Source organism: Stegastes partitus, unplaced genomic scaffold (genome assembly GCF_000690725.1).
Source record: "Stegastes partitus isolate 25-593 unplaced genomic scaffold, Stegastes_partitus-1.0.2 Scaffold373, whole genome shotgun sequence".
Classification (NCBI taxonomy): Eukaryota; Metazoa; Chordata; class Actinopteri; family Pomacentridae; genus Stegastes; species Stegastes partitus.
In genome coordinates this window covers 6,045-24,920 of record NW_007578104.1, presented here as the reverse complement: position 1 = coordinate 24,920, position 18,876 = coordinate 6,045, and the positions used below count along the sequence as shown (strand labels likewise).

Sequence of the window (18,876 nt, the reverse complement as noted above, 5' to 3'; positions counted from 1 at the left end):
GGCGACATTCAGCGTGCCCTTGTGTTGTGAGACAAGCAGAGTGATCAGTGAGACAGCACAGATAAAGTGCTGCAGGTGTGTGTTTAAGTATGCGTTTGTTTTGCCTCATAAACTCCAGGCACGTCTGGCCTCTGCTTGCATAATGCTACAGTAGGGCACCTCTTTCTACCCCACGGCAACAGTTGCTAGGGTTACCGACAGGTCGGCCACCGCAGCGATGAGGATAAATGAGCTCAGGGCTCCCATCAGCCCCTGGGTCACACTCAGCCTGCCGTTCTTTATCGCTCTCGCACACACGTGTGTTGTCCTGCATTCAGCGCTGTGAAAGAAAATACCTGTAGTCAAGCACACGGCTAAACACTCTGAAATTGCATTTCACAGCCCGTCACACACACGCCGATGCGTACAAACCCTGCGGCAGCGTTCTCACCCACTCGGCCGTACGCGTCCGTCACCCGGACCTCTGCAGTGTTCGGAGCTCCTCTGCACAGCGCCGGGGTTGCTGGTTTGACTCTGGCTTGTCACAGAGTGTCTGATGCGTCAGTTATGAGCCGTGAGCTCTGAGCGCGCCGCGGATCCATCATTATAATGATCATCTGCTCTGACATCTCATACATCACATCCCCCGCACTCATTAAATGTACTGTAGTCGCTCCTTTAGTCACTCATCCCATTTCTGTCCATCTGTCTGGAGACAGCGGCGCAGTATAACACTTATGATGTGATGCATGGGCGATTTGTGTCGTTTTGCCTTCTGTGCACAGATGTAGTGGAGAGGGTACAGTTGAAAAGTACAAATAAGTGTTTATGGAGATAATAGCCCCACTGGGTGCATTTGCTTGTCTGCCATTTGTTTACCATTGCTTGTGTGTTTGTGGCGAACGCACCGAGTTTCCTCTTGTTGTCGTGTTTGCTCTGTACACTGGATGTGTTTGTTTTCTGTACTGACTGCTGGCTTCTCGTCTGCTGCAGGATGACGGAGACGTGGAAGACGACATGACCATCAGAGAGGTAAGACGCACACATCTGCTGTCCACACACAACTTCTGAGACGCCTGAGAGTGAGCTGTCAGAGTCTAGACTGTCATTTAACCAATCAGAGGCGCCACCAGGCTTAAGAGTCCTTCAGGCTGCTTGTGAGTCCTCCAGTCTGAAAGTGGAAAGCAAAAACTGAAAATGTTTTTTTTTTATCTCAAACTGTGCTCCAGGTCTGTAAGAGCGCTTGTGAAGGCCTCTGTGGCACCTTCAGCTCATCGTGGTTTAACCCTCTGAACCCTAAACAGCTTCTAGTGTTTGGTTTTTACTCGCTGTGGGCTCATTTATCCATCCAACCACCTACAAAATCCAACCAGCTAGAAGCAGAGAGAACTCCAAAATGTCAGTTAAAATTCCATAAATAAAAGAAACGAGAGAAGAAATGCTTTTTACTGTTTGTTTTACAGAAACTGACAAAGTCTGAATGACCATCTTTGTGTGGTTCCACCTGCTGTAGATATTTTACTGTTGTACTGCACATCAGCTCTACATGGACATGTCCTCATGCTACATGTGTCTTCCAACATCTTTGTCCTCTCTGTGCTGTTTCTGGAGTCATGCTGCGGTCATTTGGTTGATCAAGTGTGCTTTAACTTCCTCTCCAGCCGTCCATGTGAACACAGCCGGCAGTGAACAGTCCCTGAGTTTCTGTCACACGTCTTGTGTTGGTCACAGCCGAGTGAATCAGCTCCTCGTTAGTGCTGAGCAGCACAGAATGTTGTTTTTTTGTTTACATGATCGACTGCAAACGGTTTGTTTTTGGAGATTTCCTGAATGAATCGTGTAAAATACGTCGATTTTGATGAAATATCAACATTTTAAGCCAGAGTGTGATTATTTTTTTCCCAGCAGGACCAAAATCAGAATCAGATCAAGTTTTGTTGTCATTTATTCAGCAGCAGTGCAGCCAAGATGAGAGCCTTCCTCCAGGATCCAGTAACTTAAAGACACCAACACTTATGTATTCACACACCACCCGCCCACCCGCTCACATCCAGAGAACATCATTTTTACAAAGAGTTGAATTGTTGGTGTCCACAGCAGCAGCCTTTGATGCAAAGAACCACCGCACGTGATGTGTTCAAGGACCGCTGCAAAGTGAAAAATCTGATGATTAAACGGCTGGTTTTTGGGGTTCAGAAGGTTAAAAGCTTTTCCAACACCAACAGTTAAAGTCTGGTGCCAGCACTGAGTCCCTGAGAAGTCTTGAGAGGACGAGTTTTAAAACAATTTAAAGTTAAAGCACAGGCCTGTTTTATTCTTCTTTAATCACATAACGCTAAAAACTGCAGACCAACAATGCATCAGTCTGTGTGTTCCTATTTTTTTTTCCCAAACCCTTTTGTTTTTGTTTTGGATTCATCTCTCTTTAGTATTTCCAGTAGCAGGAAGGTGAGGTTTAGACAAGCTGTGGACGACAGTGAAGCTCTGTGACATAGAGGAATACGTTACATCAGCGTTTGGCTTCACAGATAACACGTGTTCATAGAACGAGTCCAGCTATCGCATACATTTGATCAAACCGGTCTTCAGGAACCTACATTTGTCTAACTGGAACCTCAGCTTGCGTTGGATGACACTGCAGTCGGACAGACTCAGATTTCTCAATATCTCCAGACGGGCTGATTACCCCGGAGTCTTATATTTTTGGATATGACATCATTCATAATTCATCCATCAACAGCACCTCTCATTTCCTCTCTGTCAGCCGCACATTCCTCACACTTCTCTTCTCCATCCACTCTCCTCTTTTTTTTTTTTTTCTCACCCAGAATCACTTATGCTTCACCTCTCATACATCTGCCGTGTCATCGCTTCTGCCTCCGTCTCCCTTCACCCTTTTGGCCGTCCATCGTTGTGGGTCTCGTGTGATTTATAGAGGCAGTCAGTGCAGCGTCTGGTCCATTGATTGTCTATCAGAGGGATGTGATTTGTCAGCTTGTGGTTTGGGATTATTTGATGCCTTTGCCTTCTGATTAGTTACTGACACTGCGCATAAAGACATCATCTGTTAAAAGCGTCTAATGTGTCACTGCACAGTTTTATAGTAGGACAGTCAGAAGGAAATCAACTGTTTATTAACCATGAAAGTGGAGCCTGTCTGTGGATATGATGCCGTTTATGAACTGATCAATACGGATGTTGGAAGTCTTTATATACTGCAGAGGCTTTTCTCTCTTCCTCCTTCTTTTGTTTGCACATCTTCAGTGATTCCCAAAACCTGTGTGATTTGCAGATTGCCGAGTGGGAGGAGAAGCAGCTTGATGAGCAGGTCAACTTCAACAACTGCAAGATCGACCCCGCCCCGTTCCAGCTGGTGGAGCGCACGTCGCTGCACAAGGTCTGATTGGAAGCACAGCTGCTTCAACCTCTGCCTGTCTCACACTGGAGCATAAATCAGTGGCTTTGCTATTAGCTGCATTCTCAGTATTGTGCTCGTAAGCCTTTGCTGTTTAACTGATTTAGGAAATGCACGGTTATTAGTATAGTTCCCTTTAAAAACAAGACAATTAGAAACGCTGTGCATACGACCAACAAGGCCCGAGAGCAAGATTTAAAAACAGAAAGGATTCATGAAAAACGTTTTCAAAGAATAAAATAATATATGTACATGTATTATTCACAGCAGTGTAATGCAGTTTATATATATACATATATATATATATATATATATATATAAAGCCCCACATTTAATAACAGGTAGTGGCAGAAAGAGGGATTTTCAGCCTTGATTTTAAAGAAAACTGAATATTAATGCAAGATCACAAGGTTCTTGGGAGTTCGTATCAGATATGTGAAGCAGAAAAACTGAACTTCTCCATGTTCACATCATCCTCCCTGTTTACCTGACAGGACAGGGCGGTTATTAGTCAGAAGTTTAGATTCTGTTTTTAATAAGAAATCTTTTATAAACTAAACTATTTTCCAATTTGTACTGTGTACCTGCTCAGTGACTACAGAGAACAGTAGTAAACTGCTGATGTTCTCCTGAATTCCATCCAAATACTTCCGCTCTGATATTTTATTTCATAACCTCATCTTAAAAGGAAGAGGCCCCAGAATGGAGCCTTGTGGGACTCCGTGTCATTTTTGCTCTCTCAAATGTGTAGCTGCAGGTTGTCATAAACTATTCCTTTGTTGTTTTGGTCACAAGTAGACACATAAAACAATCCTAAAACTAATAATCAAAAGGAAGAACATGTCCATGGCAGGCGGTGAAAGGTGTAACTTCTGTCTTTGTACGCTGGTCACACAGCTTCCTGACACACCTAATGAGAAAGAATGGGCTTAAAGGAGAATGCAGCGATACACCACAGAGCTGTGGCCTGTTAACCTCAACCAATGGAAAACAAATGGAAAAACCTTTTTAGGTCGTTTCAGTTCATTTAGACATTTATGACATTTCTGCCCTAACACACAACTTGGTTAGTTTTATGTCTTACTTTTAAATGCCCCTGACAACCTGCTTTAACCAGCGTCTCAGTGCGACCCATGGGGCCATGCCTTATACTTTAAACACAATTTCCGATTTTCATTTGCTTCTGTGCTCAGGTTAAAGTGCCACTGGCTTCGTTTGAGAATGTTGAGCTGTGAGTTTGTACTTCTGGGCACCGGTCAGGATTTTCCCACTTCAGAAACAGTGTTTGATGACAGTTAGTGGCTTGTTTGATCAAAACACACCCCCACAGTCCTGACCGTGGTAAATAACTATACCTTCAATTAACGGTTCCGGTTGAAAGTTTCCTTTGCAGACCCTGATGTGCATTGAAACTGTCTGTTTATACGAGAAACCTGCTCCGTCCTCATTAATGTACCGTTTATTGGAACCAGCAGCAGCGGTTTGTGTAAGTGCAGCAGAGAGCTGGAGTCCTGTGGGCAAAAAAGGTTAACAGAGGCTACAATCACTTGGAACCAAACAGATTACATCTCAAGCGTTTGTTTTCTCAATGAGCAAACATCCATTATAGCAGACTTATAGTTCTGTGGGAGTCAATGCGAGGCCGCCTTTATTCCCCCGATGCAGACAGAAGCACTTGAAAAGTGAACTGCCACAAATTCCAACACTCCAGATACCCTCAGTGCTCCTGCGGTGTGTGTGGTGACATTGAAGGAGCACACAAACAATGCAAAACAACACACACACACACACACACACACCGAGGATTTTCCCCACTGAGTGAAGGAGGAAGTGAGAGTGCAGCGTAAAGAAAGGATCCTGAGCTCTTCAGAGCCCGTGTTGATTTAGTTTCCTCACTGCGGCCCATTCATACACCCTGGAAGAGGCTCTGTCTTCCAAACACACAAGCGTAGCGTCCACACACACACACACACACACACACACACACACACACACACACACACACAAACACATTTCAGTGTTGAAACACTCACTTCCTGCCGAGCACACACACACACACACAGTAACTGTAGCCTGCCAGCGGCGGTGGCAGCGCCTAATGTCCTCCATTCATAACGCTACCTTCTCTCTCTCCCCTCCCCCCTCGTCCTCTGGGCTCTGTGTGAATAGTCTTTAAACATTTAAGAGAGGGATCCTGCACCAATCCATCTCGGTCCCCTCCCTCCGCTGCACACTGCCAAAAGCCAATACCACGCACAATCTCCCTCAGCATATTAAACACCGCCCGCTGCCGCCGCCGCCGCCGCCGTGCACCGGCATGGATGTGTGCATGTGTGTGTGCAGTTCCTCTCTCTCTGCTCACCATTTATCCCAAGCTGTTTACTCTTGTTGTTGTTGTGGTGTGTTTGTCTGCAGGCTCTTTTGTAATGGACAAATCTGTTACGTGGCCTATTTACATGACATGACCGGTGTGGGGTTTTGGCTCAGGGCTGCTGTCAGTTCGTTTGAGGTGGAAGCAAACAGGACCCAGAGCAGCCCACGCTTCCAGGATCTGCACCAAAGAAAAGAGCTCATCAAGCCACTGCTGCAGCCTGCCGTGATTACAGCGTCAGAATAAAGGCTCAATTCACCCACGTTACAAAAACGTACAGATTAATAGCAAGTCCGCGGAGTGAGCAGCAAGCATCTGGATGAGGTGTTGGTCCACCACCGACCTCCAGAGCACCTTCAGTACTCAACTGAAGATAATTATGCATTGTGACAGTGACGGTTACAGTGTCGTCATTCCAAAATCTTCATCTGGATGAAGCTGAGCTCAATCAGACACCTCTGAATCTGAAGTGTTCAGCTCTGCATCCTGTTGTGTTGAGTGCAACAATAATAAAAGGGATGATTGATGTCTCGGGACTTTCCTGCCACCACCTGAGTACCGTGGAAGGGGATGAGATATTATTTCTTGGCAGTGAAAGCGTTGAAAAATTTGCATTAAAAAAAAAGAAAAACTCTGCTGAGATTCTGGATAATTTACAGACGTCACTGTCAACAGAGTTCCTGCAGAGGATTTTTTTGAGGGTTGTTTGAGGACATGGTGCCATTAAACGGTCTAAGTTCTGGTTCCGTTGTTGTGATTTCATCTATAAGGTACCTGAAGACGACAGGGAGTCCAAGGGGGCGTCAACAGATTGCTTACTCTCTGAAGAATTTTATAAATGGAGGAGAAGTTGCAGAAAATTGGGTTCATATAATAGATTGATCAGCTCTGGTGTCTCCTCTGCTCCATGGTGTTGGATTGGTGGTTTAAATCCCAGCAGAGACACATATTTATAATTGTGATAGCATAGTTTAGCCTCTGGTTCTGACAGCGCTTTTCCGTGTTAAGACCACATCTCCAGTGATCTACATTCTGTTTAGCGTTGTGATGAAACAGGACGAACACCGAGTGTGACTTGTTGGCACTCCGGAGGCTGCTGACCACGTTACTGTGCCGCTGATCAATTGATTGTAAAATGCTATTTGCAGCACCTTTAATCAGCGAGTAGCAGCTTAAATAGACTCGAATGGGTTGAAACGGAGGTGAGCTCATTCTGTCCCCAGAGAAGCGACGACGGCTTCCTGTGGGGAAACTCTCTGACGGATTATATTACGGTTGGCCGTGGCCTGAAAGCACTTTACAATCTTTTCCTTGGCACAGCTTCGGTTTGCTTGGCACAGTGGGATCAATTTCAAACCTCCCCAATGCCCACTCTGGCTCAGGAGAAAGTCCCATTAAACACTAAGAGGGTCTAGAACAAAAAGTCCTGTTGGCATCAATTCTGCAACCTTTCTGATCCACGGCACACACTCCTCTGTAACCGTAGGCCTGCAGATAAGATTAAATGAAACTTTAATGATCCCAGTGTGGAAACTGAGTCATTGCATGGGCAAATACGGCACTAATAGGACGGAGAGTAAAAAATGGAGCAGAACGGGGCGGCGGGAACAAATGAAACTAACATTTCTAACAATATAAAAGTTGAACAACACAGTGGAACTGTGAGAATAAGGAATGTGACTGACACTAATAGCACACAGTGACATCCTAAGTATCCACAGAACATTTTAACACTCTTATTGTTGTTTTTTCGAATGTATAATAATGAGTCATTGTGTTTAGAGAGAAATAAAGCAGGAAAATAGAAACGGTTGCCAGGCCTCCTCTGTGTGGAGGATACTGAGTGTTATTATGCAGTAGGTTGACTCAAAAGCTGATTTAAAGGAGGATGTCTTTGGATTCACCGGTTTGAAGCCTGTAACCGCGGTGATACAGATGATTAAACTGACTTTAACATTGTTATTTGAACTTGGTCTGATTCCTCTTTAAGTGAACAGACTCGGCAGGCTAACGTGTTCGACCTGCGTCCGACCTCCTCCCTGAGACAGCTGTGGCAGGTTAATGTGTGTCATCACCATCCAGCGACTCCATCTGCAGCTAAAGTTAGACCCACGTCGCCGCTGAAGCACATCTGTGTGGAGCTCGCTGTGTTAACGTCAGTTATTCCATCGCTGAAATGTCTGAACTACCAGCTGTAGGCAGAAGAAGCAAGTTTTAAAACATCACTAACCCTGTAACAGCATGTGTGTCGTATTTGATCATCAGTTTTTAATCATCAGTGTGATATTTTTTCATAAAAACAACAGATAATCCACCGTAGATCGTAATTAATAGACTAGAAATGCTGAATGTAGCTAAAATAATACAAATTAAAACTCATATATGCAAATTGAGTTTTTATTTTACTATTTTCTGTTAGAAGGTTCAATAAATACTCCAGTTTAGAAGATAAAAATAGAGTTTTCTGGCTTTTATTTCATGGTCCAGGGTTTACCGAGTTGACAGAATCTCATTTTATCAGGTTACAACAAACTTGCTGACAGATGCTGGAGCTGAACACTGATGTGGAGTCTTGTTTGCTTCCATCTGTTTCATCCTTGTAGCTCTGTTTGGGTCTCCACCAACGCCCAAGGGGACAAACAGTCTGGCTCCTTAGCTGCTAAATGTTCCTCAGCAAGGTGCTAGCTTGGCCTGTCTGCCATCTGAGGTGGCTGTAGGTCGAGTACGGCAGAGGTTTGGACTGAAAACAGCCGCCAGTCTCGGCTGACAGCAGACAAAGTGACCGTGAACAATACGTTTACAGACAATAGATCCATCACAAAGCCGTGGCCTACACCCACAGACCGCTGCTTCTTAACAAGAGCAACACATAAATACGTTCCATCGACTTGTACAGAAGCCGTACGATCCAGTCCTCTGCTTCCTCTCTGATTCAGACATGTATGGCTCAATTACTCCAGGATTACAACTTGACATTATGCAGCGTGGAGTAAAATTCACTGAGAGAGTCGCTTGTTAACCGAAGCCCAACAGGATCTGGTTCTTCAGAGGGTTGTGAAACTAGACGGGTGAACCACAACGAACCATGAGGATGAACGCTTTGGTCTGATGGACTTCACAGTTTCTCTGTTCTCATCTTACATCCTGTACTTGTGTCGAGTTATTGTTCTGCTGAGCCTCTGTTCTGCACTTTGAGCCGAACAGATGTGTCCTATCATCTGCTGCGTTAGTCTTGATTGGCTGTTAAACCTGTAGTTTGTGATTTATTGCTAATACGGAGCTTTAGCTTGAAACACTTCCTCATGGCGCATGTCTGAGATCATAAAGGTTTTTTGAACTGAGCGCTGCTTCCAGCTTCAGTCGGTTCTTGTCAGCGAGCAGGTATTTAGCACGACAGTTTCTTTTCTTTTTTTTAAACCACATTTCCCCAAGTGATGGTATCCCATTTAGCTGAACATTTGACGAGCTGAATGGATCCGTTGTGAATGAAGTTGTTGGTGCTGGATAATTAAAGTCACTGGTGCATTTCCCTTATTGAGCAAATTTTCTATTTTAAGTAAGAACTCAGCAAAGTGCTTCCTTTTGGTTTGTGCTGCTGATTTTTTCCAACCCGTCTCTGCTGTTTCTCTGCAGACCCACACCATCTTCTCCCTGCTGGGCCTGGACCACGCCTACGTCACCAGCATCGGGCGCCTCATCGGTGTCGTGTCCCTCAAAGAGGTGAGAGTCTCCTGAACACATGCACCGCTGTGGTTGCATTCTGCAGCGTTTGTTTTTACCTAATGGTTACACATTTTCACTGTTTAATGGTTTCATATCTGCTTTTTGTGATCAAATTTTCATGGGTTTTCCTTTTTAGATGACAAATGATCCAGACATTAACGGTTTCATATCTGCTGAAGTTATTCTCTTAATCCATTTTTTTGTAAATTTCTCCAAAGTGAAGTCGTGACTGTCATCATTTACACAGGCAGCATGTTCGCTGCTTTCATAACTGTAAAATCACTGTCAGGATCATCAGCAGTGCTGTCGCCGCGCTGCACACACACACACACACACACACACAGACATTTCAGTCATCATTAATGATTCCTCCTCTCGGCCTGGTGTGTGCTGTGACAGACAAAAGGCTGCTTAATATTTCTGTCTCTGTCTATTGTCTCTCTGTCAGTTCTCGGCCGCCCCTCCCTCTCTTTCCATCTCTGCCGCCTCACAAACAAGTGAAAACCTCTCGCTCTTTGTGAATTGGCCAGGAAGTGGTGAGAGGATTGCTGCTAAGTGCAGCGCTGCTTGCCTGTCCCTGACATTTACGCTGTTTTGTTCTGCGTTCCACCAGCAGACAAAAAGAGCCGAGCCGAGCCCGATAAAGCCCGGCCCAGCCCGGCCTGCCTGTCTGTCACGCAGACACGCTGTTATATCACAGCCTCTCCGCTCCATATGGACGGGCAGCATCACAGCCACGTTTGTGTGCGTTTTTATGCTGCATTATTTCCACCACAGTATTCTTGTGGCGCCCAAATCCTTCACCCCATCAGCCAAATGACAAACTTGGCCTGGCCGAACAGAAACCCGGTAATGCTCTCTCCCACGGCGAGCTCATGGAGATGGGATGACAGAGGCTGTAGAGAATCATCACTAACTCTCACAGTGTGTTGAGGAGATTAAATAATGTGAAGTCATGTCAATCCAGAACATGCACGCTGATAAGAAATACTGCGTTCTACTGGTTTCCTATTACAGTAAAAAGGAATTGTGTTTTCCTCTCTGGACATGTTTTAAATGAGCGTGAATGAAAACCAGAGACTGTGTTTAAAAGACGGATGTACCTATGAAGGGATGTGGAAGTAAACTAAAGAGCATCTCTGGAGGAATACATGGTTCTACGGCGGTAACGTGTCCATATGGTGCTTTTTAGATGCCAACCGAGATGAGCAGGCAGCGCCACGGCAAGTGAAGGCTTGAAATTTTGAGCATTTTATTTTGGCAAAGGTTGCTTTGGGAATACTTCAGTAATTGTCTCTGATAGTCGTGACAGATGTACAGGTTTCCTGTGAAAAGCTGCAGCACTGTGGCTCAAACAGGTCTGAACCGTACGGAGAGGTTTGCTGATCTGCTTTGACTGGTGCTGTGTGTAGGTGGCCAGCAGGGCTGCACAGATAAATACATCTACAGTCATTATTCTGCAAAATGTTTCAGCGAGCAGCGAAAACCAGAGTCGCTGTGACCTCGCTTTCAAGTCCAGACTGCCCTCTGGACAGAAGCTTTCCCTCCGTTACGTTTTGGAGAAGAGGTTCTGGTCTGAAAACATCCCGTGTGTCTTTACATCAGGATGTAAACTCCTGACATGATCCTGCACCGCGGAGCAAGGCCGGTGTTGGCAGTTCCCTTCCCACAGGGGCCTTGTGTTCCAACACTGTCTGCAGCAGAGCATAATAACACTATCATCACAACGCTGTGCAGAAATTCAGCATCCTGTAGCCACTTAGATCTGTATTTTACTCATAGCCTCCATTTTGGGGCTCAGGTGTGATTAGAGCCCAAGATTTATCAAAACCAAAATCCAGACCCTTGAGGTTTGGAGCTGAAAGCCTTGAGGTTGTGTTTAGTTGAAGCATAAAAAGCATCCGGGGCATTAAAATCCACCAAACCTGAAACAGGTTCATGTGTTCGATCACTGCATGATATCTGATGAAGCCATGCAGAAGCTTCCCTTCATACTATGAATATTTACAGGCCCTCCAAACACTCTCTCACTTTTTAATTTGCTGTATTTCTCTAGCATCTGAGCCCTCATTACTTAATATGTGAAGGAGACAGCCGCATAACATTTACTAAGCTGCCAAATACATGTGAGCTCTGCAGCCAAATCGATTTTACATCCACTTCAAGTGTCACAATCTAAAGCCAGAATCGGTTTTTGGAGCATCACTTTCTTGGAATATATCATAGTTTCAATATGAAAACTGCACCAGTTTAATGTTTAATGTGACGTAGAGTCATCGGGAGCCTGGATGTGTTTGTTGATCATCTACTGGAGGAAACTTTAAAGTGTGTTTGGGTAATTTTGTGAGGCTCATACCATCATGTGGGAGGTGGTTTGTCACAACAAGTTCTAACAAATGAAAAGTCTCATTTGTAGCTACATTATGGTGGTAGGCTCATCTTTTAGACATCGTTCCTTCTGTGTCAGAATCATTTTCCAATATGAGCGTATTCAGATTTTGTACCTGCCTGGGTTTGGGCCGTTCGTGTCGTCTTCGCTAACCGTCTTTCTTTCCTCATGCAGCTTCGCAAAGCCATCGAGGGCTCAGTGACGGTGAAAGGCGTGAAGGTTCGTCCGCCTCTGGCCAGCTTCCGTGACAGCGGCACCAGCAGCAGCGAGAACGAGGCCACCGAGCTCCACAAGCTGTGGGATCGCCACAAGAGCATGTCGCTGCCGCGCGAACACACCCCGTCCGAGTCCGACGAGAAGTCCCAGTGAGGGGACGCCGAGGAGGAAGAAGAGCAGGTGGAGGAAGAGGAAGCGTTGAGGTCTTCAATCTCCCAAAGCCACAAAAATGCAAAAATCCTCAGGGCTTAGGATCAATATTTAATTCTGGAAAGAGTTCTACTGCTACGCCAGCCTCCTCCTCGCCGCCCTCCTCACCTGCTCCTCTGCCTCCCCCTCCACCTCCTCCTTCGCTTCACGGACCACCCAGTGCTTTCTCCAGGAGCCTTGCACTGACCCAGCCAGACACTCCACGGGGGGAGTGGAGCCCAACCCAACCTGTGCCCTGCTCTCCGTTTTCCCTTTGGAACCCACAGCAGAGAGAATGTGGATTTGGGGGAAAAGAAGAAAAGACACACGTTGGTTGAGTCCAACAGGGACCTGGGACTGGGTGGGCATCTTTTAAAAAGGGATGTTTTTTTTAGACTTTGTTTAGCTTGTGTATGGTTAGAGTTGGGATCAAAGTTTGGACCTGCAAACGCTGTCTTTGAATGAGTCTTCCACTTCAGTAGAGAAATTCATCAGCGACGACAAGGAAGAATCCTGTACTGTATGCGTGGACTGTGCGTGTTTAAATGAGAAAATGTGAGCGTGCATGACGAGGCAGGAAGCAAACGACTATTTCTTATAGGATTTTTTTTTTATTATTGCCTTTAGAACAAATTGCGTTCTTTGTTTTCCTGCTTGAATCATTTTTATTTCTGACTGATCAGGTGGTCTGGGTTTGACTGGAATTTGTCATTTCTTTGTAAATTACACTACGGCTTGTCCCGCTGACAAGCGACGGACTCATCAGGAGACACATGCCTTAGTTTTCTTTTCCTCTCGATGTCCATCCCCTCACTGCGAGTCTTAACGGTCGGGTTGAGAGCACAGCCTATGCAAGCAGACACGCCGGTTGGCAGCGACGGAGGCACCTGTAGCCCGTTCAGAACACACACTCCTCTCACACTGTAGCTACAGCCTTGGGCGACGCAAGGCAGACGCATAGAAACGCACACAAACATGCTGCAGCGGTGCACTCGGAGAGGTTTTCTCCTTATCTAAATATAGCCCTTAATAAGCGTTCCCGAGAAGGCTGAGGCGGATGGAGAGGGCAGGAAGCGAGGGGGAAGGAGGGAGGACGAGCAGGGAGCAAATGGATGGCTGAAAGAATGAAGACATCATTACTTAACCAGCTGCTCTGGGCCCTCTCATCAATCTGCCTTTGATTGCCATGTTAGCTAACCTCCATTACTTTGTATCTGAGACACAAGCCCAGCAGCTGCATGATGTAACGGTCCACAGGGTCCGGCTGCACATCCAGCCGCCGCTGGCCAAGTGTGAGCAGAACCGGCTTGATTAATGCAGAGCGGCCGTTTGAGCGAACTGAAGAATCGTCCGGTGTGATTAAGCGGCTAAAGGAAATCCATAAGTGACCAACAGGGAGCTCTGGAAGATGTTCTTTAATCATTTGGTATCCAGCTAGTTCACCAGCCGCGTCCTCAGTAAATCGCCGCTGCAGCTTCCACACAGCGACAGACTGAACCGGCAGCGCGAGGCGGCGACGTTTAACCGCGGCGTGGTTTCTGATTTCTGACCTGACAGATAATGTAAAGTACTCAGTCTTTAATAATTCATGTGTGCCGTAATGCTCTCTGCTCATCAACAGAAACACACTCCTTTGTTTTCCTTCCAGCCCTCCGTCTGTCTCGCCTCCAAACATCCTTTATAAAAACACACTCCTGTTGTTTGAACCCTACTTTGAGTTGAGACCAGTTGAGTACGACCACTACTGCAGAACTACAGCTTGGATGCCTTAAACACGCCCTCACACACTCCCAGCTCCACCTCGATGCATTGCATGGATTTTATTGAGTTCGGTGGCGTCTTGTCTTGAACCCGCCCTGCACACGGTGACGCAGCATGGCTTTGCATGACAGTGTGCATGTGGGGTTTGTTTTATATGACGAAAATGTACCAAATACAAACGCTAGACAGAAACGGACGAGCGAATGATGTCTCAGTTTGCCATCTTGTGCCTGTATTTTCTTACCGTCTTCGGCATCTTCCGCTCATCCAGCGAGCTTTATTCACGGCCTGATGTTCAGCTGGGGGTGGAGTCTTTAGGTTAGCGAACTTATACTTACAGATTAATATATTTAATATCATCCTTGTAATATAAAAATCATAATTTAATGTCTTAACCGATCCTTACTTGTCGTCTGTTCCCTGTTTTATGGTATTTGTTGTTGCATTTGATGATTTTGAAGTTGATTATCATGCTGTTCTTTGTGGGGTTGTTGTTTTTTTTATATATTTTAACATGCTGTCTGGAACATTTCTACGATGGTAGACGTTGTAAATGACACTAATGTCTGGGTGAAGGCAGCCTGATGGGAGAACAGAAGCGATGTAGACGTGGACGGGGCCGGCATGCCGGCGAGGTGTTGGTTCCATAAGTGCCTCCTCTGCTCCATAGCGACCAAGCTGGTTTTCTAGTCATGTAGACGAGGCACTTTTTCACGCACGCAGATATGTAAGTGGATGATGTTTCGGCGCGGTGTGCATTTATCACCATGGCAACCTGTCACCCCCCCTCCATATGCGCTCGCCCGGGGGACCGACTGAGATCCACTGATTTGGTTTCTGTTCATTTGTTTGTGCTTTTCATCGATTTTCATTACGTCGCCTTCTGCCACAGCCTCCCCCCCCATCCTCCTCCTCCTCCGCCAACATTTCCCAATGTTTCATCTCATTTGCTCGCAGACGCATACAGACCGAGCTAGATGCATATTTATTAGTCCTTATTAATCACAGAGTAGAAGTTGTACATTTCTTTTTGTTGTCGTTCTTTTTACCGATGATCTACTTGTTGGGTAATCAGTTTGTGCAATAACAGTTGTTCATCTCACTTTGTAACCCAGTTTTAATTGATGACATGAATGCAAGATAACCTTATTTTTGTAAAGAAACCTGAAAAGTGTAAAAAGACGTATGTATATGAGGAGAACCGACGCTCACACGGAGCCCGTGTGTGATGAAGTGATGTTCGAACGACAGTTTGGAGGGCAGGGTTTCCCAAAAGCTTCTGGTCAGCTCGGCAGAATCAGCGTTGAAATATTTAACACACTGTTTGCACCTTGAGGTCTTGAAGAAAAATGGCTTTGATTCTTTGTTTTGGCTTTTGGGAAACCTTCACCCGGTCTGGTCTCAGAGGGCTCTGTGGTGAATCCTGCTGCATGGACGTTCAGACACCGAGTCAGTTCTGTGTCGCTCCCCTCCATCCTCTCCTTCAGTCTGAGGGGCTTCGATAAGACCAGATCCTCACATCAGCTGTTGAGGGTTATCTTTTATTCACTCCTTAGGGCTCTTAGGGACTGTACATTGTATATACTGGAGGCCTCCACTACGGCAAACCCTGAGGGCCAAACCAGACGGAGCTGAACAAAATCCAGAGCTATTTTTCACACCGAAAAATGAAATATTGTTTTTGTATATCAGTGACGAATAAATGAGATTTTAACAAACAAGCAGAGAGTTTTGTGCGTCTGATTTTTGTGTTTTATCTCAAAGGACTTCGATCCATCCTGTCTGTCCTCTTGTTTCCCTTCAGCAGCAGCTGGGAAGCACCTGGACGGTTGTTTTTGTCTTTGGCTGATGCTCCCAGCGGGAAAGAAGCACAGTGATGCCACAATAATGCTCAGATTAGTTCATTTTGTCCCAAATCTGTTTATAGCTCAGAGTCAGCATTTTGCTCTTCACTCTGCGTTTTGATCAGATGAGAGATTCTCTGTAAATACTCACTGCTGTCCAGCTACAGGAAAGAATAAAGCATTCAGCATCTATTTTTGCACATTTATTTGTAAAATAAATCTAAGTGAAGCAGAGAAGCAGTGAGATTTAAGGCTGATGATAGCTGTACTTCTAATAGTTAAATTAAAAACATGATATTTTTACTTGTCATCAATAAATAATTATTGTTATTGCGGTTTGATCAGATTTCCGTTCACTGACACATGAAAACATAAAATCAGTTTGCATCTCAGAGGAAAGGCTCCACGCAGAAGGAGGACCTGTTCGTCTGCACGTCTGATGGATTTAAAAATGAAAATTGCAAAAATCAATGAAGTGAGAACATTATTTTCAGTCTTCTCCGTCGTCCAAACCTGACCAGCAGCTGATTAAAGAGCGTGTTGTGCTTGAAGCGGTTCATGTCGCCTCGAGCAGAGACGAGCAGCAGCACACGGAGGTCTGGTGAGTTCATTTACTCCACCTTTATGGGGTTTTTTTGTATTTTCGAATTTCATTTTAGTCTCAACATCCAACCGACCAGAGTCTTCATGCAACTTTAATCACATGTTCCTGAAACCTGTGAACACAAATCAAGTTCAATCATAGCTGCAAGCTTCACACTCATTAGTTTGGTTAGAATTACTCATGAACTCATCACGGCATTGACACGGAACAGAAGAAACTGGACTTTATAACGATGCTTGTTGAATTCATACATACATGTTGTACATACCAGAATAATCACGTTATAAATAATACCCTGACTAATGTCTTCATGCATTTTCACAGTTCAGTTTCTGCTGCTTTTCCATGTTTCAGACGATCTCCCTACACCAGGGGTGCCCAGTCCTGGTCCTCGAGAGTCCCTATCCAGCATGTTTTAGATGTTTCCCTCTTCCAACACACCTGATTCAAATGATCAGCTCATCATCAAGCTCTGCAGAAGCCTGATAACCATCCTGATCATTTGTGAACATGGAGGGATCTGTTTTGCAAACGAACTCTTCATTTGTTCCTGCTGGCGCCTCGTGGCCCGGTCATGTTTGCAAATGTGAACTGGTTCTCAAACATTTGTACCTGGTGAAATAGAGGTCAAATAGATCAAATAAAAACACTAAAAGAACAGCTTGAGGAACATGAAAAAGAGCCCATTGATTTTAATCTGATCGAGCATCCATGATGCTGTGCTGGAGCGGGCCTGATACACAGAGGCCCCACCACGTATCCAACAGGACCTGAAGGATCTGCTGCCCCAGAGGTTCTGTGTCTGTGTCATGACAATTCACAGCTGCTTTAGCGGCACATGGTTCAGACCAGCACGGGATTAACAGGTGGTTTTAATGTTGTGGCATGTTTATAATAATGCATCACAGCCAGGACGGTGAGACCTGAAGCTCAGTCAGTCTCACAGTGTGTGTGTCTCTGCAGCGATGGGTAGCAGAGCCGGTAACAGAGCCGCTAGCAGAGCCGGTAGCAGAGCCGGTGAACTGGCTCCTCCAGTCATCGCTCTCACTGCGATGGTGCAGAGTGTCTGAGCTGCTGCAGCAGAGACCATCACACTGTGAGGCAGCTCAGTGTTTCTCTGCGGATCAGAGGCGACGCTAGAATAGTTTTGAAAAGAATTCCCACCTTCAGGGCGTCGATGCATGAAGCGCAAATGACTGTGATCCTTTCAGGCTGGTGAATATGAAGCTTTCACTTTGTGACACTAAACAAATTCATGTCCAGAGTTATTGTCTGGAGCCTCATATACAAATGGATGTCACGGATGAGAGAGTTTACAACATTTTAGCATCTCCAGCTGTATGATTGCAGAGTCTGCAGAGGTTCAGATGCTGTGCAGTAACTATATGCAGAGGCTATATCCATCACATCTGCATTTAATTACCTGTAATGACAGACTTTGGGTCATGGCGGGTGTTTTTCAGGCACTTGCATATTACTACATGCAAAATTATATATAGAAAAATCCTCAGCATCCCATCATCCTGTCTGATGGGTGTCGACGTCAGTGAACAAGTCGGAGAGAGATTCGGGAAGAGGAAGCAGCTCCACAGTTCTCTGCACGTCTGTCACCGTGGTCTCAAACGTACTGATAGTAACGTGTTGAACATGAACTAATCAAAGATGTTGAAGTCAGTCGGTTCAGTAAAACAACTCTGAACTAAAACAAGCTTCTAGTTCTGCTACAGTTAGATCAGTAACAAACGACACACTCTGGTTGTTCCAAATCAGTGTTTTCATTCCTCCGCCTTCTACTGGTGGACACACACACACACACACACACACACACACTCATACACTCTTTCTTGATTCTGTTGTTTTGCTGTTTGTGAAAGTGAGGAGCGCATCTGGGCTGTAATGGGTGGAGGGTGCGCTGGTAAAAGCTTAATGAGCATAACGAGTTCATTCGTTAAGTAGGCTGCAGCTCTGTCCCTCGGTGAGTTTGAGTCGGGAGCACCAGACCTTCTCTGGAGAGACGTGGGCCTGCTGACGTGTGTGTGTGTGTGTGTGTGTGTGTGTGTGTGGAGATGATTTTGTACGGTTTGGAAGCTTCTGCTGCATAATCTGTAATCCACTACATGCAACCTTCTATCAGACGCTGATGGTGCAACTTATCTGAGTGAGCCATGTCTCCTCACTAACGCTGTGCTGCATGTGATGAATGGCGTGAGAAGCACTTGAGTGGACGGCCATCTGTCCGCGCTGACGCCGCCCTCCTCCTGATGAATATTAAATAAAGGTGTTGCTCTGAAGCCTTCCTGCTGCTCCCGCCGACGGCTGCAGCGTAGGAAGTACCTGTCGCTCTGGAGACTGATGGATGGCGTCGCTGGGGAGAGGTCCAGACTC

The 18,876-nt window shown here is 45.6% G+C and overlaps 1 protein-coding gene across 2 annotated transcripts in view; it reads left to right on the top strand.

Annotated features, from left to right (window-relative positions):
- LOC103359445 (chloride channel protein 2-like) overlaps window positions 1-15,769 on the top strand; it is a 203,008-nt gene extending 187,239 nt beyond the window's left edge. For both annotated transcript variants that reach the window (XM_008284783.1, XM_008284782.1), the window contains 4 exons: window positions 973-1,011; window positions 3,272-3,376; window positions 9,399-9,485; window positions 12,052-15,769. In XM_008284783.1, coding sequence (XP_008283005.1) covers window positions 973-1,011; window positions 3,272-3,376; window positions 9,399-9,485; window positions 12,052-12,246 — 426 coding nt within the window. In that variant the 3' untranslated portion in view covers window positions 12,247-15,769. The remainder of the gene's footprint in view (window positions 1-972; window positions 1,012-3,271; window positions 3,377-9,398; window positions 9,486-12,051) is intronic.
- Window positions 15,770-18,876: the final 3,107 nt, after the last annotated feature.